This window comes from Panicum virgatum, chromosome 6K (genome assembly GCF_016808335.1).
Source record: "Panicum virgatum strain AP13 chromosome 6K, P.virgatum_v5, whole genome shotgun sequence".
Classification (NCBI taxonomy): domain Eukaryota; kingdom Viridiplantae; phylum Streptophyta; class Magnoliopsida; order Poales; family Poaceae; genus Panicum; species Panicum virgatum.
The window spans coordinates 25082283-25104702 of record NC_053141.1 but is presented as its reverse complement, the minus strand read 5'-3'; the positions used below and the strand labels follow the sequence as shown (position 1 = coordinate 25104702).

The 22420-nt window shown below is 53.1% G+C and overlaps 1 protein-coding gene across 6 annotated transcripts in view; it reads left to right on the top strand.

The window, feature by feature from the left end:
* Positions 1–896: 896 nt before the first annotated feature.
* The window catches only part of LOC120712091, a 35157-nt gene continuing 13633 nt past the window's right edge, over positions 897–22420 (top strand). For 2 of the 6 annotated variants that reach the window (XM_039997807.1, XM_039997808.1), the window contains exons 1-2: positions 14080–14127; positions 14209–14304. In XM_039997807.1, the coding sequence (XP_039853741.1) occupies positions 14297–14304 (8 nt within the window). In that variant the 5' untranslated portion in view covers positions 14080–14127; positions 14209–14296. Of the gene's footprint in view, positions 1060–2992; positions 3465–3553; positions 3651–9425; positions 9471–9825; positions 10032–14030; positions 14128–14208; positions 14305–22420 lie in introns of those variants that run through there. The other 4 variants (XM_039997804.1, XM_039997803.1, XM_039997805.1 and 1 more) reach the window with 4 other exon arrangements.

Below are 22420 nucleotides of genomic sequence, written 5' to 3'. Positions count from 1 at the left end.
GAGATTTACCCGACAGACTGTCAGATTACTTCGGTTGAAGTGCGTGTTAACCATTTTAGCTGTTAGAATAATAGTTAGCGTACTTAAATCGGATTAATTTAGGCAGTTCTGCCACAAGATAGTCTACTGACTTTGAGACAACCTGTGAGCACTTAAGAATTGCTCCTCTATAGACGTTTAGGGCATCTGCAATAGTTAGCTATTTAGGTAGCTAGATTTGATGTGATAATAAAAAAAGTAGGAGAGAGATTAGTCACCAGCGACAAGCAAATAACTGATTTATTTTACGTAATCCAAAAATATGCACATCAAAACAGACTACTTAACTGGTACTGGCTATTACCATTGCAGACGCTTTTGGATTCCCATGGACGTCCCGAAAAAACTGGTGTACCAAACACTCTGTTCTGCTGGCTTGTCAGGCAACCAGCCAGCAGTACTTTTCTCTCACCAGCACCGGCCACTAATCAGTCAATAATACTTTTTTTTCACAATAAATTAGCACCAGCCACGAGCCACGATCAGCCGAGCCGAAACAGAGGTGCTGTTTGATTTCAGGGACTTTTTTAAGTTCCTGTCACATCAAAAGGAATTTTATTATTTTAGAGTATTAAATAAAATCTGTTTATAATTTTTTTTGACAGCTGAGTGCTAATTCGCGAGACGAATCTAATGAGCCTAATTAATTCATAATTTGCTACAGTGATGCTACAATAACCATCATCTAATCATGAATTAGTATACTTCATTATATTCATCTCGCAGTTTAGCTCTAGAATTTTGCAGTTAGTTTTATAATTTATTTTTATTCAATACTTCTAAATACTAAAATTGTTTTTGATCTGATATAGACTAAAATTTGGCCCCTAAAACTAAACAAACCCAGAATACAAAACTGTCTGACGTCTCTGTGCGACCGGCCTGAGGCGGCGCTGCAACGCGCGCCCTGCTGCTGTACAGCGGAGCCCTGCTGCAAGAAAGGTTCAAGGCCTGCGCTCCCTTCCTTCTCCCCTTGGGGTTTTGCGCTTGGGAAGGGGAGAACAGCTCGCAATCGCAAAGGTACGAATCTTCTGCTGCCTATTCGCCCCCTCCCCCTTCGATTCCTCCCCTGGTGCTGCGATTCGATTCCTTGTGGCGCGCCGTTCTTGGTGATTTCTGGGGGGCTTATGTGTGCAATCGGGTCCTTGTTCTGGTTCGTTTTGTGGTGGCGTCGCTGCGCCATGTGGGTGTGGAGCGTGTTCCTTAGATTTGTGAGGTGCCCCCCTCCCCCCGATTGATTAAAAAGAGAAATCCAGATGTGTTACGGTTAGTTTTTATATTTGCTATTAACAGGAAAGGTTTCTTTGATAGTGCCTTGCATACGTTTAGATGCTGGCCGCAAGTGTCGATGGATTTATATTGGTTGTTTTCTGTGAATTTCTTTCGCATAAGCATTCACGGGGATTTACAGTTTCATCTTTTATAATGTTTCAAGCACAATATTCAGACTCCATCGTGCAATTAAATGTTCATTTTTTGCCATTACTGCTGCTTATGTTCTTAAGTTACAATTGTTGCCCATGCAAATGCTCCTTTTTTCTGGGCATTTCTCGCCTGCATTTTCATCTGTTGGCTGTCGAATCAGTGTTAATTGAATTGGTTCTCTATTGATTATAGAAAAGGAAAAATTGGCTATGGGACACCGTTCAAAGATGGGAAAAATTTGCTGTGGGACACTCTTCAAATGTGGTTTTTGCTCCAAGACACTAAAAAATGTGGTCTTTGCCCAAAGACACTAAGATTTTGTGGCCATTTGCCACGGCACACTAAGAAGGATGGGATGGATGGTCTTCTTAACACCGTTAGCTACAGGGCCCACTTGTCATCCTCTCCAACAATATATTCCCCTTATCTTCCCACGCGACGCAAGCGGCAATGGTGGCCGGTGCCTGACCTCGCCTCCTTCCCCTGGCTCCATGCCTAAGCTCGCCGAGCTGCTGCTGCAGGGCCTCCGCTGCCCAGCTCCGTGCGAGCTCGCCGACGACACGACGAGTGAGCGCACCGCGGGTCTGAGCCGTTGTTGCCGGGCCTCCACCACCAGGCTCCGCGCCTGAGCTCGATGCTCCATCTTCGCTACGCCGCCTACGAGTGCCCAGCTGCGGCGGCCTTTGCTGCCGGCAGTGGCCACCGCCGCACCTGACCGCGGAGCCCCGCGCCCTGCCTACACTGCTGGCAGGAGGAGGAAGAAGGAGGCGCGGCAGCGGTAGGAGGTGCGGCGGCGTTGTCATCAGGGATGTGCGGCGGCCGCATCAAGGAGGTGTGGTGGCAACATCAAGGAGGGGCGGCGGTAGCAGTGGGAAGGGGCGGCGGCGGGCTCCTCCTCACCACCGGCACGAGCAGCAGAAGGAAGAGGATGGAGGCACGACAGTGACGCGAGGGAGACGGAGGGAACCACGATGTGTTGTGGCAAATGGCCACAAAATTTCAGTGTCTTTGGGCAAAGACCATATTTTTTAGTGTCCTAGGGCAAAAACCACCTTTGAAGAGTGTCCCCCAACAAATTTTCCCTTTTCTTTAATTCAGTAGTTACCACTGCTATTGGTTAAAAAAATCTGAGGGTTGCCAGCAGTTCAATTGTTTATGCATTTGAATTGGGGAAAATATTATCTCTTGCGGTCCCCTTTCAAAAGAAACACTTTTTAGCCTTGGCTTAAGTAGCCAGAAAGAATTTAATTAATCAGTTAATCTTGACTGAAGTTTGGTAGATACATTTCTGGCTTTATTGCACACTTAGTTACAAATCTTTTTTTGGTGGCTATTATTGTCAGCAGTATTTCCTTTTATCGAAAACCTTGCGTATTACTTTTTTTTATATTTTGTGCAATATTTTTCATGCTTCCTTTAGTGGACATGACTGGACACTCTATGCTGTTATTTGATATATGGTTCTTTACTTGATGTTTTGTTCTGAAATGAGATGACTTCCAATTGTTGTTTGCTTGTCATTGAAAAGGTAAGATTTCTGTTGTCCCAGCAGAAATTGAGGAACCATGATGTTTGATGATGATGATGATGATGGTGTGGAGCCACAGTTCAACGCCGTGGACGAATATTATTTTGAGGTTACCAAGGACGAGCTTGTTTGTTTTAGTATTTTGCCTTTTCAGTTTGATGAGAATGATGAAGTGGGAGAGTGTGATTCTGAGAAGAAAGTATACTTGCGTGGAGTCATGGATAAAATCCCGTCTAGTGCACAAGCAAGTGGTAGCTTGGAGGGTAGGACTTGACTGTGAGCAGCCAAACATCTCAGTTCTTTCGACTGAGGGAAAGTGGATAAAACTGTTGAATCCATGGAAATGCTACAAACATGAGCTTGCTCGGTCAATATTGATCACAGTTCAAATGCTCCACTTTGTCAGGAGGCAGCATAGATATAAGAGAGACCTTTGGGATCGCCTTTGGGATCACCTCAATGAAGTTTTCATGTAATCCATCCACATGCCTTCATTTGACCTTTGCTACTATGTCAGTTGTCTATTAACCCATAAGATTTATTATTTGTTCTTTTTTGTAGTAAACTTGGTACTAAACCTGCCATATATGACTTGAGGAAGCACCATCCCCTTATCAAGCTATTCCTAGAGAGAGATCAAGCTTTTATGAAGTTAAAGGCATAAGTTACCAGAATATTTACTGCCTAATTAAATTATCTCCATAAGTATCCGGTATTGTGGTTCTTAAGTATTCCGATTCAATACATTTTTCATGTCTTTTCACTCTAGACTTGTCGGCTTTCTTTGGCTCATTGCTGTTGTATTCTTGGTCTCAGACCTTATATCACTTCTTCATTTTAATATATTCAGTATGGTACACTTCCTTACTGTTCTCCTAAATAGGTTACTTAAATTTTTTCGACTAATAGGTTACTCCATTTAGTAATATAGAGTAAGGGTTACTCAAACCTTCACTATTTTGCTGTCACATTGCAAGGTAGATTAAATGCAGAGCCTTGTAGTCAGAAAAGCTTATTGTCATGGGTTTGAACTTTGAAAGCAAATAGTGCAATAAGGTACAATGTGCCACATCTACATTTTGCATTTTAATGACATCATATTTCAGATACGATCTGACATTTTCCATGGAAGTCTTCTTAGGAATCCATTGTCATCATGAATGGCATGGGCTTTATTCATATACAAAATTGAGACAATGATTCGACTGCTTGTTTGTGTTGGAGTATATTGAGCCCATGTGTATAGAGGCCCATCTAGAGGCCCATGTATAGGTATTATATATACCCACCCTTATAGGGTTGGAGGAATACAAACAATCATTTCCTCCTACATGGTATCGAGCCATCTCTTCCCTCTCCCGCCCTCCTTCTAGCAGCCGCCGGCCCTACCCGACGTCGCCACCGCCGGCGGCCATGGCCGGCCGGCCGCCGCCCCTCTTCCCTCACCTCTCCTCCTTCTGCTCCTCCCCTGCGCCCGGCGCGCCGCCCGCTTGGCCGCAGCTGTCTGGATCCGCCGCCGCGCCGTCTGCTCGGCCGCGCTCGGCTGGATCAGCCGCCGCCGCCGCGTTTTCCGCCGCCGCCGGTGCACCTGGAGTGCCTCCCCTACCTCCGGCTGCCGCCGCCGCCCAGGCCGCTCCTGGTGCGGGCGCGAGCGCCCAGGACGCGGGAGGCGCGGCCCCTGTTTCCACGCCTCTGCTGCGCGCCGCCGCCGGATCCGCCGCCGGCCCGCGCCTCCTGGCCCTGCGCGCGTGCTGGCCCGCGCGCTACCCTCCTCAGTCGAGCGCTGAGGCCTCCAGGTGCGCCACCGCGGGTTCCCCCGCGCTGTGGCCGCCGGATTCCTCTCCTGCGCGCCCTCTCCCTCCCATTTCTTCCTTCCACTGCAGCGCGCGGGACCAGGGAAGGCAGGGCGCCCCAGACGCTCCTGCCCCCGACGGCGCACCCCTGCCGCGGGGGTGCCCTCCTCTGCCCCGCTCGCCTGGGCCGCCGCGGCCAGAGCTGCTCGCGTGGGCGGCTCGCTTGTCGGGGCTGTCCCTCCCCTGCAGCCGCCCGTCGGGGCGCCCCCCTCTCTCCTGCTCCGATTCGCACAGGCGCCCCCGGCAACCTCAGCGCCCACGTTCCCGGCGACCTCTGCTTCAGGGACGCGCTGCGCGTGGGCCGCGGGCTCTGTTCCGGGGGAGCAGCGCGCGTGGGACCAGTCCGCTACTGCGCAGCCGCCTCTCACCGCCGCCCCCGTGGCCACTGCGCCCGTGGGCGCCGCTGCCGCGGTCCCCTGCCGCTGCGGCCTGGCGTGCCCTGCGACGCGAGCTCGACACGCTAGCTGCCATCGAGCAGACTGCTGCGGTTCGCTGCAAGAGTACACACGCCGCGCAGGCCGCCGCTGCGCACGCCGCGCAGGCCTCCGTCGCGCCCGTCGCACTCGCTGCGCGGGCGCACGCCGTGAAGGCTGTCGCGCCCGCCGCGCACGCAGCGCAGGCCGCCGCCTCCCTCGCCGCCGCGCCCGCCGCGCGAGCCGTCGCGCCCAGCGACCCCGCGCGGGCCGCTGCCTCTCTCGCCGCTGCGCAGGCTGTCGCGCCTGCCGCGCCTCGTCCTCAGCCTCGGCCGGCGGCCATGCTCGCCGCTGCCTCTCCCCTGTTCGCGCCGCTCTGGACCCCGCCCGCTCCACCCAGCCAGCAGCCGCCCTGGCCTGGGGGGTGGGACCAGGCCACACTAGCGCAGTCCTTCAGCGCCATGGGGCGGACGCCGCCGGTCAGCACCGAGTGGATCGCCGACTCGGGTGCCTCCTTCCACACCACCCCACCCCACATGCTGGTATCCTCTCTTCTGTCCGACCCCACACACCTCTTGTCCTTCTTCCATCATGGTTGGTGACGGGTCTTGCCTTCCTGTCACCGCCGTGGGTTCTGCTCCTGACTCTTTTCGTCTTCCCAATGTCCTTGTTGCTCCTCAGATGGTTCATAAGTTTCTTTCCATTCGTCAGTTTACAGCTGACAATTCTTGTGCCATCGAGTTTGATTCTTCTGGCCTCACTGTAAAGGATTCGGCCTCCCGGCGCCCACTACTCCGGTGTGACAGCACGGGGCCCCTTTACACCCTTCGCTTTCCTTCTTCCGCTGCACCACTCTCGCCTTCTTCTTCGCCCTGGCCGTCTTTGTCTGCCGCTTTTGCCGCGACACCGTCTTCCACCACCTGGCACCGCCGTCTTGGACACCCTGGCCGCGACGTTCTGGCTCACCTCGGTCGTAGTACCGATGTTCCTGGTACTAGGGCTCCTGCTCAGCCCCTCTGCCATGCGTGCCAGCTCGGTCGTCATGTTCGGCTCCCTTTTTCCTCTTCTTCGCATGCGACGCGTGCATTCGATCATGTTCACTGTGACCTGTGGACCTCTCCTGTACTTAGCTTTTCTAGTTATAAGTACTATCTAGTGGTGGTCGACGACTTCTCGCACTACTCTTGTACGTTTCCTTTGCGCGCCAAGTCTGAGACCTTCTCCATCCTCCTCCACTTCTTTGTCTGGGTGTCCACTCAGTTCGGCCTCACCGTTAAGGCCGTCCAGTGTGACAACGGGCGGGAGTTTGACAACTCCACCTCCCGTTCCTTCTTCCTGTCTCGGGATGTTCAGCTGCGTATGTCTTGTCCGTATACCTCTCCTTAGAACGACAAGGCTGAGTGGATGATTCGCACGACGAACGACGTCGTGCGCACCCTTCTGATCCAGGCTTCCTTGCCCCCGCGCTTCTGGGCTGAGAGCCTCCACACCGCCACCTACCTGCTCAACCGCCTTCCGTCCACTGCTTCTCCTGCTCCCACTCCACACCACGCTCTCTTCGGTACCCCTCCTCGATACGACCACCTTCGGGTCTTCGGGTGTGCGTGTTACCCTAACACCTCTGCCACCGCTCCTCACAAGCTGGCGCCCCGCTCGACTCGTTGTGTGTTCCTCGGTTACTCCCCTGACCACAAGGGGTACCGATGCTTTGACCTCACCACTCGCCGCGTCCTGATCTCCCGACATGTCGTCTTCGACGAGTCGGATTTTCCATACTCCACCTCCTCTACACCTTCTCCTGACCCCGAGCTGGAGTCTCTGTTTCCGACTGACCCGGTGGTTCAACCACCGTTACTTGTCTGTCCTTTTCCTGTAGGTTTTCCCGGCACGCCGGCACCGTTTCCGGTGATCCCTGCTGCGCCGAGCGCGGCCCCGGTGCCCGCGGTCGCGCCACGCGCGGACCTGGTGTCACCCGCTGCGCCACGCGCGGCCCTGGTGCCTTCCGCTGCACCTGCGCGGTATGCTCAGCTGGTGCAGGTGTACCGGCGCCGCTCGGCGCCGAACCCGACACCGCAGCGGTACGCTGAGCCGGTGCAGGTGTACCGGCGTCGTTCGGCGTCGACACCGGCGCCACCTCCTGCTCCAGAGGCTCCTGCGACGCCGACACCGGAGCCGTCGCCGCTGCCGCCACCTCCGGCTCCCTCTCGAGCCGAGCCGGAGGTGTACCACCCGCCGGTCATCCATCGGGATCCTCGGCATATCCATCCCATGGTGACTCGGCGGATGGCGTCCCAGGCTGCGACTCTCTCCGCCACCGAGGGAGAGCCGTGGGTCTCTCCGGTACCCTCCTCTGTCCGCGACGCCTTGACGGATCCTCACTGGCGTCGCGCGATGGAAGAGAAGTACGCGGCTCTTCTTGCCAACCAGACGTGGGACCTCGTGCCGCGTCCGTCTGGTTGCAATGTGGTGACTGGCAAGTGGATCTGGACGCACAAGCGTCGGGCTGACGGCACACTGGAGCGCTACAAGGCTCGCTGGGTTCTCCGGGGGTTCACTCAGAGACCTGGTGTGGACTATGATGAGACCTTCAGCCCGGTCGTGAAGCCCGCTACGGTGCGCACGGTCCTCTCGCTTGCGCTCTCGCGCACTTGGCCTGTGCACCAGCTGGACGTGAAGAATGCGTTTCTTCACGGCACCTTGTCAGAGACTGTCTACTGCTTTCAGCCCGCTACCAGCTGGATTTGTGGACTCGAGTCGTCCGGATATGGTCTGCCGGCTCAACAAGTCTCTCTATGGACTGAAGCAGGCCCCTCGGGCTTGGTACTCTCGGTTCGCCACGTTCTTGATGACACTGGATTCACCGAGGCCAAGTCTGACATGTCTCTCTTCATCTACCGCCGTGGGGATGAGACGGCATATCTGCTGCTATATGTCGATGACATTGTGCTCACAGCTTCCAGTCAGCAGTTACTTTAGAGTGTCATCTCCTCTCTGCAGCAGGAGTTCGCTATGAAGGATCTCGGTCAGCTCCACCACTTCTTGGGCGTCACTGTTGAGCCTCGCCCGTCTGGTCTTCTCCTTCACCAGCGGCAGTACGCCCAAGATATTCTGGAGCGGGCTGGGATGACTGATTGCAAGCCCTGCTCCACTCCAGTCGACACTCAGGCGAAGCTGTCTGCTGATCTGGGTGATCCGGTGGCTGATCCTACTGCCTACTGGAGTCTGGCCGGCGCTTTGCAGTACCTCACCTTCACCAGGCCGGACCTCACATACGCTGTTCAGCAGGTCTGTCTCCATATGCATGATCCCCGGGAGTCACACCTTGCTGCGCTGAAGCGTCTCCTCCGGTACGTCCGTGGTACTGTGGACCTCGGCCTGGTACTTCACCGCTCGTCCTCTGCTGAGCTGGTGGTGTACACCGACGCTGACTGGGCTGGCTGCCCGGACACTCGTCGCTCCACCTCCGGCTACGCCGTCTTCCTGGGCGGCAACCAGGTCTCCTGGTCGTCCAAGCGGCAGCCGGTTGTCTCCCGCTCCAGTGCCGAGGCGGAGTACCGGGCTGTCGCTAACGGCGTGGCGGAGGCGTCCTGGCTACGACAGCTCTTGGCGGAGCTCTACAGCCCGCTCGCCAAGAGCACGCTCGTCTACTGCGACAACGTCAGCGCCGTGTATCTCTCCACCAACCCCGTCCAGCATCAGCGGACGAAGCACGTGGAGATCGACATACACTTCGTGCGCGACAGAGTCGCAATCGGCGACGTTCGGGTACTCCATGTCCCGACTACCTCCCAGTTTGCTGACATCTTCACCAAGGGGCTGCCCTCCTCGACCTTCTCGGAGTTTCGATCCAGCCTCAATGTAGCCGGTGGCTAGTTGTGGCTGCGGGGGGTATTTGCCCTTTGTACTCTCTTCTTGTCCAGTCTTGAACACCGCTGCATCGGTTGTTCAGACTGCGGGGGGGTGTTATCTTTCTTGTTGTCCAGTCTTGAATACCGCTGCGCCGGTAGTTCAGACTGCGGGGGGGTGTTGGAGTATATTGAGCCCATGTGTATAGAGGCCCATCTAGAGGCCCATGTATAGGTATTATATATACCTACTCTTCTAGGGTTGGAGGAATACAAGCAATCATTTCCTCCTACAGTTTGTATGATGATTCTTTTTATGTAGATCCTGCACAGGTTTATTGGGGATATCACCAAGACTATGGAAGAGGTACGCTAATAGATATGCTAATCTGTTGTGGTCTGTAATCACTTTTTTTTTCTCAAACGTGTTGGAGAGCTGCATTTCATTTCATTAAAGACGAATGCACGTGTGTGCACACAAGCTCCCTCCCTCCCCCTCTCCCCCTCCCTCTTCCTTGCTCGCGCACTCCCTCCCTCCCACTCTCTCTCTCTCTCTCTCTCTCTCTCTCTCCCTCCCTCCCTCCCTCTCTCTCTCTCTCTCACACACACACACGCACCCACCCACCCGTGCGCGCGCACACGCTTGCAATGATTCTTTGTTCTTCTGTGTATTCCGGGAAAAATATTTCATTATTGGTTTCTTTTACTTTTCTTTTGATTAGCCGAGGGCCTTGGGCACCAAAGTGCAATTCACTGGTAGTGATGAGCCACGTGAAAGAAACAATGGCGCTGATTCTGAATATGATGATGATGATGGCAATGATGATTCTGATTACGATGAAGATATTAACAGTGTTGGTGATACTAATAATGACGATGGTGCTGATACGTTATGTGCTTTATGCGATGATGGAGGAAATTTGCTCAGGTACGCGAGCTTCCGTACTTTATTAAGTTGATCAGTACAACAACAACAACAACAACATAGCCTTTTTTCCCAAGCAAGTTGGGGTAGGCTAGAGATGAAACCCGAAAGAAATAAGTTCAAGGTTCAGGCACATTAATAGCTAGTCTCCAAGCGCTCCTATCCAAAGCTATCTCTTTAGAGATGTTCCAATCTTTAAGGTCTCTCTTAACCGACTCAGCCCACGTCAGTTTAGGTCTACCTCTACCCCTCTTTACATTATCGACTAGCTCAAGGACCCCATTACGCACCGGCGCCTCAGGAGGCCTTCGTTGGACATGTCCAAACCATCTCAGCCGATGCTGAGTAAGTTTCTCCTCAATTGGTGCCACCCCGACCCTATCCCGAATAACTTCGTTCCGGACTCTATCCCTCCTTGTGTGCCCGCAAAACCACCGCAACATCCGCATCTCTGCTACACTCAGTTGCTGCACATGTCGCCTTTTTGTAGGCCAACATTCAGCACCGTATAACATCGCCGGACGAATTGCTGTCCTATAGAATTTGCCTTTTAGCTTTTGTGGCACCCTCTTGTCACAAAGGATGCCAGAAGCTTGCCGCCATTTCAACCAGCCAGCTGAAATTCTATGTCTAACATCTTCATCAATGTCGCCATCCTTTTGTAGCACCGATCCTAAATACCGAAACGTATCCTTCTGGACCACCACTTGCCCATCTAGACTAACGTCTCCCCCCTCATGCCTAGTCGCGCTGAAATCGCACATCATGTACTCGGTCTTGGTCCTACTAAGTCTGAACCCTTTCGACTCTAACGTGCGTCTCCACAGCTCTAACTTCCTATTAACCCCTGCCCTACTCTCGTCAACTAGCACCACATCATCAGCAAAGAGCATACACCAAGGGATCTCACCTTGTATATCCCTTGTGACCTCATCCATCACTAAAGCAAATAAATAAGGGCTCAATGCTGACCCCTGATGTAGGCCTATGTTAATAGGAAAGTCAGTGGTGTTGCCATCACATGTCCGGACAAACGTCGTCGCATCCTTGTACATATCCTTAATGAGGGTAATGTACTTAGTTGGGACTTTGTGCTTCTCCAAAGCCCACCACATGACATTTCTCGGTACTTTGTCATATGCCTTCTCAAGGTCAATGAAGACCATGTGCAAGTCCTTCTTCTGCTCCCTATATCTCTCCATCAATTGTCGTATTAAGAAAATCGCCTCCATGGTTGACCTTCCAGGCATGAACCCAAATTGGTTTTGGGTCACACTTGTCCCTCTTCTTAGGCGATGCTCGATAACCCTCTCCCAAAGCTTCATCGTATGACTCATCAGCTTAATCCCACGGTAGTTAGTACAACTTTGAACATCGCCCTTGTTTTTGAAGATAGGTACTAATATACTTCTCCTCCATTCTTCCGGCATCTTGTTTGACCGAAAAATAAGATTAAAAAGCTTAGTTAACCAAACTATTGCTCTATCTCCTAGGCATCTCCACACCTCAATGGGAATACCATCAGGACCCATCGCTTTACCTCTCTTCATCCTCTTCAAAGCCTCCCCGATCTCTACCTCCTGAATTCTCCTCACAAAACGTCTGTTGGTATCGTCAAAAGAGTCATCTAACTCAAGGGTAGGGCTCTCACTCTCTCCATTAAACAACTTGTCGAAGTACTCTCTCCATCTATCCATGATCTCCTCATCCTTCACTAGCAGTCGATCTGTCCCATCCTTAATGCATTTGATTTGGTTGATGTCCCTTGTCTTCCGCTCGCGGATCCTAGCCATCCTATAAATGTCCTTCTCCCCTTCTTTCGTGCCTAGCCGCTGATACATGTCATCATACGCCTTACCCTTTGCTACACTCACAGCTCGCTTTGCAACCCTCTTCGCTAATTTATAGCCCTCGATGTTGGCTGCACTCTTGTCAAGGTGGAGGCGCTTGAAACACTCCTTCTTCTCCTTAATAGCCTTTTGCACCTCGTCGTTCCACCACCAGGTGTCTTTCCCCTCCTGTTTGCCTCCCTTACTCACGCCAAACACCTCTGAGGCCACCTTCCGAACACATGTTGCCATCTTTAGCCACATGTCATCTGCGTCTTCTCCTTCTTCCCAAGGCCCCTCACCTAGCATCCTTTCCTTAAACGCTTGTGCCGCTTCCCCTCTAAGCTTCCACCACTTTGTTCTCGCAATCTTAGTACATTTGTCCCGGTGGATACGTACCCGAAGACGAAAGTCCGCCACCACAAGCTTGTGTTGAGGGACAACACACTCCCCAGGTATCACCTTACAATCTAAGCAATCACGTCTATCCTCCCTCCTAGTAAGGATAAAGTCGATCTGGCTCGAGTGTTGTCCACTACGAAAAGTCACAAGATGGGATTCCCTCTTCTTAAACACGGTATTCGCTATCAACAAGTCGTAGGCTAACGCGAAGTTCAACACATCCTCCCCCTCTTGACTCCTGCTACCATACCCAAAACCCCCGTGCACTCGCTCGAACCCTACATTAGTCGCACCCACATGGCCGTTGAGATCTCCTCCTATGAAGAGTTTCTCGCTGGTAGACACGGTACTAACCATGCTATCTAGATCTTCCCAGAACTGTATCTTGGTGCTCTCACTAAGGCCTACCTGAGGGGCATAGGCACTGATCACATTCAAAACCGAATCTCCAACTACCAACCGGATTAGGATAATCCGGTCGCCTTGCCTTCTAACCTCTACGACTCCATCCTTAAGGTTCCTATCAATCAAGATGCCTACACCATTCCTACCCGGAGTTGCTCCCGTGTACCAAAGCTTGAAGCCAGTATCCTCAACCTCCTTCGCCTTCTGGCCCTTCCATTTAGTCTCTTGAACGCATAGAATATTTACACGCCTCCTAATTGCTACATCAACTAGCTCTCGCAACTTACCCGTTAGGGACCCTACGTTCCAGCTACCTATACGAATCCTAGTTGGCTCGGCTAGCTTCCTTACCCTTCGCACCCGTCGAGGGAAGTGCAAAGACCCTTGCTCATTTTTCACTACACCCGGGCGTAGATGTAGCGCGCCATTCAGGTGACGACCCGACCCTTGCTCACTTATCATCGTACCCAGGTCATGATACGACGCGCCCTTGGGGGGATGGCGACCCGGCCCTTGCCCATTTATCACCACACCCGGGTTCCGATGTAGCGCGTCGCTAAGAGGGTTACGCCCCAACGAGTTTCTTGTAGGTTTCATATCCATTAGAGTGGCATTTTTTATGCTGGTTTGCCAAAACCTAACGCAACCCTCCTCCTTTACCCGGGCTTGGGACCGGCTATGTTGAGACGACTCAGGAGAGAGAGTCTTCCAGTCAGCATAGGCGGAGTTATTAAGTTGATCAGTGACTAGTTTTTATGCATTTTTATCCATTGTGGGATGCCATGTGCTTGGTCTCCTTTTTCTACATCATGGCACTAGTTTTGGGTTGGGTTGGGGGGGGGGGTGCATGAAGACCCACCCCTGCACATATGATTCCGTCTACACTGAATTTCTTGCCATGTCTATTTAAAGATATATATTGCATGTTGAAGCTTATCTTTGTTATGTAGATTATGTTATGACCTTTCTTGAAAAACTATTTTTTTGGCAATACTGTTTGTGCTTTGTGCGTTCATGTATATAACAGTGCAGCTATCTACCTTAAACATTCCTTCTTTCTTTGCATCACTTAACTAATGATGTTTGATTAGCAGCAATTGTGCCATCTTATTGTCTGGACCATTTGTGTTAATACCTAATAATGATAGGGATGAAAGCATATACTTTATGGAGACATATCTTCCATAGATTTGATGTTTCTAACTTGATGCTTTAGATGTAACAATTCAGATCGATCCCATTATTTCCGTGGAGAAATCATTTTTGTTTCAGCAGCTTATAAAACCTCCTAAGCAAAGCATAATTATTTGTTGATTAACTGAATCAATTTGGTTATATCTTTTGCTTTGGCAATTTTTTTATCTAGCTGTATAGGCCGGTGCAAGAGGTCCTTCCATCCCAGAAAGGAAGATGGCAAAGAATCTAAATGTAAAACTCTTGGTTACACTTCGGCACAGTTGAAGGTGATTTTTGAAACATTGGTCCTGCAACTTCATCCTTTTCCTGGATTGAATTGGCGACATATTCTTTTTACATATTTATAGGAAATTGATTCTTATCTATGCAAGAACTGTGAATATAAGCAACACCAATGTTTCAAATGTGGAGAACTTGAGCCATCAGCAGAACCAAATGCTAAGGTATGGACCTGTGTGCTGGGAGACTGCTATTGTTTTACTTCTCACGAAGACAATGCTTGATTCCTAGCCTGCAATGAATGGGGTTGAATTTATGACATCTCATTTTCCCCCTATTTTGGTTCTGGTACATTGAGGCAGACTGCTGAGCCTAGTGTAGTATAGATATATTTGAAGACAATGCTTGCTTTCTGGCCTTAAAAATGGTGCTTATTTTCTTTTATGATTTATTTAGATCCCTTTTATGTCTATACTTTTAGCACCCTTTCTTCATGCTACGGAGAGTGACTAACTGCTGCAACCTGCAAGGATGAAAAATCAATAGTAAACTCTCATCGAATGCTAATTATTGAAATGGTTATGCGATGTTTCAAAAAGTGATAGGCAGTAGGCATGCGATTAGGCTCAACCTAGCACCTTGGCATGCCTATGAAATTGTATTTTTCTTTTTTTTCTAGAACATGCAGGAGAGCTGCATATCTTTGTGTTATGAAGAAGGAATAGTCCAATTACAGAGCCCAAATCCCACCTTGGACCAGAATGGGGTTGGTGATTAACTTATTAGGAGCAAAAACTATTACAGAATAACTAACTGGAAGGACCTAACCACGAAAGCACAAATGGCTAAACTACTGAACCACCCGGCCAAGGCCAAGGGTGGACCAGCCGACTGCCACTGCGCCGTGAGCCCCTGCGCGACACTGTCGATGTTGCTGAAGGAAGACGAGTTGTGCTCTTTAGCTGCACCGTCTACCATCGCCATCCGCGGCATATCGTCCTGCTGAACTTGTCAGTAAGAAGCTGCTGGTTTTGTGCACTCGTACGGTTTTGTTGATGCTTTGGACCCGCATCGTCTACCACGGCTTTTACCGCGTCAGCGCGTCCACCTCGATGGGTCAACCTCGGCTACTTGGGCACTAAGGGGGCTATCATTTGCATGAGCTACTCCAATCGAAGCATTCTCATTGGCGTTCCGACTACGGGGGGATATCTCCATTGTTCTCCAGTCTATCTGTTCGTGTTGCTACCGCTACGACTCTGTGGGGATGTTAGAGTATAAGGCAACATTGGATATGGTTAGTTTAGGATTGATTGTAATACCGGGATAACCATCCTTATCTCTAGGAGAGGCTACTTGCCCTCCAAGCCATGTACTCCTATATATTCGCCCTGCAGGCTCAATACAATATATCCCGCGCATTATACTTTATACATAATCTTACACTCGGGTATTTTTCCTCCACGATTTTTTCCACCACTCTACCAAAGAAGTACATCTTCGGTTTGGAACCAGTGCCGACAAATTCAGGGGTTGTAGAATGCTGAACCAGAATTGTCTAGCAAAAACACATGAAGTGAGTAGATGCTGAACCGTTTAATCATCCTGGTCACAAAGGGGGCAATGCTCTGGATGTGGAAGTCCTCTCTTTTGTAGTCGGTCAGCTGTCCAGCAACTGTTGCGGACGGCCAGCCAAATGAAGGTTTTGCATTTCCCTGGTGCCCAGGATTTCCAAATCTGTTTCCAAGGCTCAAAGGTGGTTGAACCAATGAAGAAAACACGATAAGCCGACCTGGTAGAAAAGATGCCTGATGATTCAAACCATGTTCATTATCATTAAGAGCAATGTCAGAAAACATATCCCAAAGCTGCAGATATTCAGCAAGACCCATGCCAGCCAAGATAGCTCATGGAAGGCCTCGGCTACAGTTCTTTTGTTCCTCATTCTTGGAGGAACACTCTTTGAGAACATTGGGTGCAAGGTCTTGTAAACTACAGCCATGGATCCAGTGATCCGTCCAAAACATTGTGTTCTCACTATTACCAACTGAAGTTACCACTGAAATTGCAAACATAGCCGATTTGTGCATATGAACAGGGATCTCAAGACCAGCCCAAGGGCGCTCTGGCTTAGTTTTTTCAATCCAAAGCCACCTCATTTGCAGGGCCCATCCCATAACTTCTAGGTTGTGAACAGCCAACCCTCCTAACTCAAGTGGCCGCATGACTTTCTCCCAAGTTACTAGACAGCACCCACCATTTGCCTCTTTCCTTCCTTTCCATAAGAAACCTCTTCTGATTTTATCGACAGTTAAAAGTATTTACATGTCACATTAGGTTTGTCCTAAGTCAAACTTGACCAACTTTGACCAAATTTATAGGGGAACAAAATGTAAGCAATGTAGATTGCAGGGAATGAATGGATTGATTGATAGAGGTGCACAAGGGTGTACATATATAGGCGGGATACTCTAGATGGTTTATAGAAACACCACCATCAGGGGGATTCTGCCACCATCTACCAAACAAGGAGGGGGCGGCGCCCCCAGCTAGGAAGGCTGGGCGCCGGCCACCCAAGGCCCAATGGGCCAGCTACTCATAACCCTAATTGCCTTGCTAACACGCCCCCGCAGTCTGATCGTCGAAGCTCTGAACATTCAGACTGGACCTGAACTCCTGAAACAGAGAAGTAGGTAACCCCTTGGTGAAGATGTCGGCGTACTGTGCAGACGTCGGGACGTGCATGACACGGACATCACCAAGAGCAACGCGCTCCCGCACGAAGTGAAGATCGATCTCGATGTGCTTGTTGCGCTGATGCTGGACGGGGTTGGAGGACATGTAAACAGCACTGATATTATCACAATATACCAGCGAGGCGCGGCGTGAAGGCGCATGAAGCTCCAGCAGAAGTTGGTGCAACCAGGTGGCCTCGGCCACGCCATTGCCCACGGCACGGTACTCAGCCTCTGCACTGGAATGGGAGACTGTGTTCTGCCGCTTGGAGGACCAGGAGACCAGATTGTTGCTGAGGAAGACCGCATAGCCGGAGGTGGAGCGCCTGATGTCGGGGCAGCTAGCCCAATCAGCGTCGGAGTACACCGTCAAGTCAGAACTCCGAGAAGGCTGAAGTAGAAGACCCATGTGCAGCGTGCCACGTACATAGCGCAGAATGCGCTTGAGGGCAGCAAGATGCGGCTCCCGAGGATCATGCATGAAGATGCAGACCTGCTGAACGGCATATGCGAGATCCGGACGGGTGAAGGTCAGCCACTGAAGAGCTCCTGCGCGGCTGCGATAATCCGAAGGATTCTGGATGGGCGGTCCATCTGCTGGCAGCTTTGGATTGATGTCGACAGGAGTAGAGCACGGTTTGCACTCAGCCATACCTGCGCGCTCTAGAAGGTCCACCATATACTGACACTGGGATAGGAACAGGCCAGTGCCACGGCGCTGCACATGCATCCCCAGGAGGTGGAGCTCACCGAGGTCCTTCATAGCGAACTCAGACTGCAGCGAAGTGATGGTGCGCTGAAGGAGTCCGACAGAAGAGGCCGTGAGCACGATGTCGTCGACGTAGAGCAGCAGGTAGATCATATCATCGCCGCGGCGAAAGACGAACAGGGAGGTGTCCGACTTGGCCTTCGTGAATCCCAGGGATAACAGGTATGCAGCAAATCGACTGTACCAGGCACGGGGCGCCTGCTTAAGTCCATAGAGGAACTTGTTCAGGCGGCAGACGTGGTTAGGAAGAGCTGTATCCTCGAAGCCAGCAGGCTGAGCACAGTAAACTGTCTCAGAGAGAGTCCCGTGCAAGAAGGCGTTCTTCACATCTAGTTGATGAACAGGCCAGCCGCAAGAGAGTGCCAGAGAGAGCACGGTGCGAACTGTGGCCGGCTTGACAACTGGACTGAAGGTCTCGTCGAAGTCCACGCCTGGGCGCTGGGTGAAGCTGCGGAGGACCCAGCACGCCTTGTACCGCTCCAGAGTTCCATCAGCATGGAACTTGTGCTTGACTATCCACTTGCCGGTGACGATGTTGGTGCGAGGCGGGCGAGGAACAAGATCCCAAGTCTTGTTCGCCAGCAGAGCGTCGTGCTCGGTTTCCATAGCAGCCCGCCAATAGGGATCGGCGAGGGTGATGCGGAAGGTCTTCGGGATCGGCGACAGTGGAGTGGCGTGGTAGAGCGCCGGCTGGCGGAAGCCGGACTTCGCCCTGGTGGTCATGCCGTGCTGGTTCACCAGGGGGGGGGGGGGACGGGCACGGCTCCCTTGGGCAAGGGAGGAGGGCCAGCAGGGGGCTGCTGTCGCCGAACGTAGACGTGCTGGAAGGCAGAGAGCGGTCGGTGAAGAGCAGCCGGGCCAGCAGGCTGTGGTTGCTGTCCGGGTGACGGAGTGGCTGGCCGGGGCTGACTGGACGGCGGAGTGGCTGGCTGAGGCCGGTCAGAGGCCGACGGGGAGCCAGCCATGGCGACGGGCGACGGAGGAGGCCGGCTGGGGCCGGCACCTGGCGCCGGAGTGCCCACCGGGCGGGGTGGGAAGCCAGGAGGCGGCCCGGCCTGTCTAGGGAGTGCCGGGGCGCCTGCTGGTGAAGTCGTCGGGGCGCCGTTGGCCGCGCGTGGCAGCACGGGGACGCCGGAGGTCGCGTGTGGCAACGCGGGCGTCGTCGAGGCGCCGGAGGCCGCGCGTGGCAACGCGGCTGCACCGGGGGCCGCATGTGGCAACGCGGCGGCATCGGGGGGAGATCCTGTAGAGGAAACAAGAGGTGACGGTCCAATGGGGGCCGTCACGTTAGTAGTAAAATCATCCAGGAACTTAAAGTCTGCCTCGTTGAGAGGTCGGGATGGCTCAGCAAAGGGAAACGAGGCCTCGTCAAATGACACATAACGAGAGATGATGACTCGATTCGTGGAGCGATTAAGGCAGCGGTACCCCTTGTGATGAGTAGAGTAGCCGAGAAAGACACAGAGTGTAGAACGCGGTGCAAGCTTATGAGCGGCTGTGGCAGCGAGGTTCGGGTAGCATGCACAGCACAGCCAAAGACCCGGAGGTGATCGTATGTAGGCAAGACCCCGTGAAGGGGGAAGTGCGGTGTAGCGAACCCTAGGGTTTTGGTTGGGAGGATGTTGAGCAGGTATGTGGCCACGCCAAGAGCCTCAACCGAGTAAGATGGCGGCATGCTAGCTTGGAACAAGAGTGAGCGGATAATATCGTTAGTGGAACGAATAACGCGCTCAGCTTTACCATTCTAGGAGGAGGTGTAGGGGCACGACATCCAAAGATGGGCGCCACGGGTCAGGAAGAATGTGCGGGCGCTGGAGTTGTCGAACTCGCGGTCATTGTCGCACTGAACTGCCTTGATGGTGGTGCCGTACTGTGTGGTCACATGAACAAAGAAGTTAGCCAGGGTAGAAAACGTGTCAGACTTCAGGCGCAAAGGAAAAGTCCACAAGTGGTGCGAGCAATCGTCGAGGATGACCAAATAATATTTGTAACTGGAGACACTAACAACTGGTGATGTCCAGAGGTCACAATGAATAAGGTCAAAATTATTGGACGCACGCGAAGTGGATGAAGTGAACGGTAACTGAACATGGCGACTGAGCTAACACGCATGACATAAAGATGTGCTAAGTTCTTTATTACATGAAGGTATGATAGAAGCTAACTTGGTCATGACTTCATGACTGGGGTGACCAAGACGACGGTGCCACGGTGATGGGGCGCCCACAATGAAAGCGGCGGCGGGAGGCAGGCGCAGAGGATATAGGGGACCATCACTATTGCACCTGACGAGAACTCTCCGAGACTCCATATCCTTCACAGAACAGCCAGCGGGATCAAATTCAACAGAACAATTGTTGTCAGAAGTAAACTGGCGCACAGAAATCAAGTTCTTAATAAGACTAGATGAAACTAGAACATTATTAAGCGAAAAAGGACCTGGAAGGGTGGCTGTGCCGGTAGAGGTAACCGGAAGCAATGAACTGTTACCGACAACAATGGATGAGGGATACCGCAAGATAAAATTATGAGTAAGATTGGAAGAATCGGAGGTCATGTGGGAGGTAGCACCTGAGTCGAAGAACCAGTCAGTAGTAGGAGGCTGGTTCAGGGAGATGGTGCTGAAGGCGGAGGCGAGCGATTGCTGATTCCATCCGGCTGGAGAGACGGCCGGAGCCTGGACGCCGGGTGCCCAGGGAAAGTACGCCATCTGGCCCTGCGCCGCCTGCGCCTGGGTGGCCTGTGCCTGCTGCAGCGCCTGCGCCTGGGCGGCCTGGATGGCGTGGGCCTGCGCCTGCTGAGCCAGCAGGGCTTAGCGCCTGGGCCTGCTGGACCAGCAGCGCCTGCTGCCGCGCTGCTGAGGAGGTGTTGGGGCGACGGGGAGCGGCGTCGCGGGTCGCGGGCCGGGCCACATCTGAATGGCCCCGGCCCACGGGTGGAGGAAGGACGGCCAGGTGGCGCCACCAGCACCACCTGGGCTAGGCGCGGAGGCCGGCTTGCCGCCCCCGGATGCCCCGCTGCCGGAGGACGACGACTGCTTGCCGGAGCGAGGCTTGCCGCCCTGTCGGCGGCGGTCCTTGGATCGCTCGCCGGAATTCCCGCCCCCGGAGTTGGAGCCCCCGTTGCGGGCAGGGTTCACCAACCGGTCAAACCGGTCCGGGCTGGTTCCGGTTTCGGCCGGTACCCAACCGGCCAAAATTCAAAATTTAAATTTAAATTCAAAAAATGAAAAATTCACAAAAAATTCCTAAAAATACTTCAAGGTGCGATGAATCTAATGGTGTCAAATTTTCTCAAAAATTCGTTTATTTAGTATAGTTTGCGGGGATTTAAAGTTAAATCAAAAAAGAAAAAGAAAAAATGGGCCGGCCCATTAAGGCCCATCGGTCAAACCGGTCAAATCGGCCGATAAACCGGCCGGTAAACCGGTTGCACGGGAGCTTTTGAATTTGGATTTGAATTCAAACCGGTCAAACCGACTGGTAAACCGGTAAAACCGGCCGGTAAACCGGTCAAACCGGCCGGTAAACCGGTCGGAACCGGTTGCACAGGAGCTTTTGAATTTATTTGAATTTGGATTTGAATTCAACCGGTTTCCACCGGTTACCGGTCAAACCGGTCCGGTAAACCGCTACCGGAGGGCGGCGGTTTGACCGGACCGGTCGGTTTGGTTAACCCTGGTTGCGGGAGGCCTGGGGGGGGGGGCGGGTGCCTGACGAAGACGGCGGCGGCGGCGCCCCGAATGGGGCGCCCTTCCCAGCGGCGAGGAGGGCTGTGGGGGGAGTCGGCGCTTGATGCGCCATGGTGAGCTCCTCCAGCATCAGCTCATCGACGGCGTCCTTGAACTTGGGGAAGGGGTGGCCGCGGCGAATGTGGCGGCCAGCGTCGCGGAAGTGCTCGTTGCGCCCTCGGAGAAGGTTGAGGGTCAGCGTGCGATCTGAGACGGGTTCCCCAAGATCCGCAAGCTGCTGCTCCATGTTCTTGAGGCGCCTGCAAAAGTCCGTGATAGACAGATCACCTTGGACAAGATTGCGGAACTGGACGTCGAGGTGGAGGGCGCGGGTCTCCCGATTGCCGAGAAACTGGTCCTCCTGGGCGCACCAGACGGTGCGGGCGGTGGCGACGCAGTCGATCACCATCTCGGCGAGGTCAGTGGAGATCGTGCCGGCGATCCAGGACTTGACAGCGCAGTCCATGCGTGTTCAGTCCGGGAGGTCGGGCGCGGGGAGGTCGACGAGGACGTGACTCTCCAGCGAGTACTTGCCGATGATGAGGAGGATCTGATCGCGCCACCGGGTGTAGTTCCCGGCGTTGATGTCGAGGAGGACGTGGACGAGGCTTCGGATGTTCTGCACGCTGATGGCCTGAGCGTGCATGTTGATGAGAGCGGCGGCTTCATGGGCCAGGATGGCGTGATGAAGTGTATTCCCGTCGGAGTCGACGGAGGCGGCGTCCTCCTCCTTCTCCTCGTCGTGATCGGCATCGGGGGCGCCCTTGGCGGCGAGGGCCCGTTCCTTGGCCGCGCAGGCGAGGGCGTCGCGGGCGCGCGGGGCAGCGGCGTCGCGCTCCAGCGCGGCGGCGGCGGCCTCCTTCTCCGCGGCCTCGGCCCTGGCTAGGGCAGCCTCGCGCTCCTTCTGAGCGGCGGCGGCAGCCTCTTGCTTGGCTGCGGCGGCGGCGGCGGGGTCGACGACGCGCGGGGAGGAGGTGGGTCCTAACCATGGTGGATGCAGCGGCAGATCACCAGCGCACTTGGTTTGGGGCGCAGCTGGAATGGCGTGCTATGGCAGCGGAAGGAACAGGGAATAAACCCTAACTCGTGATACCATGTAAGCAATG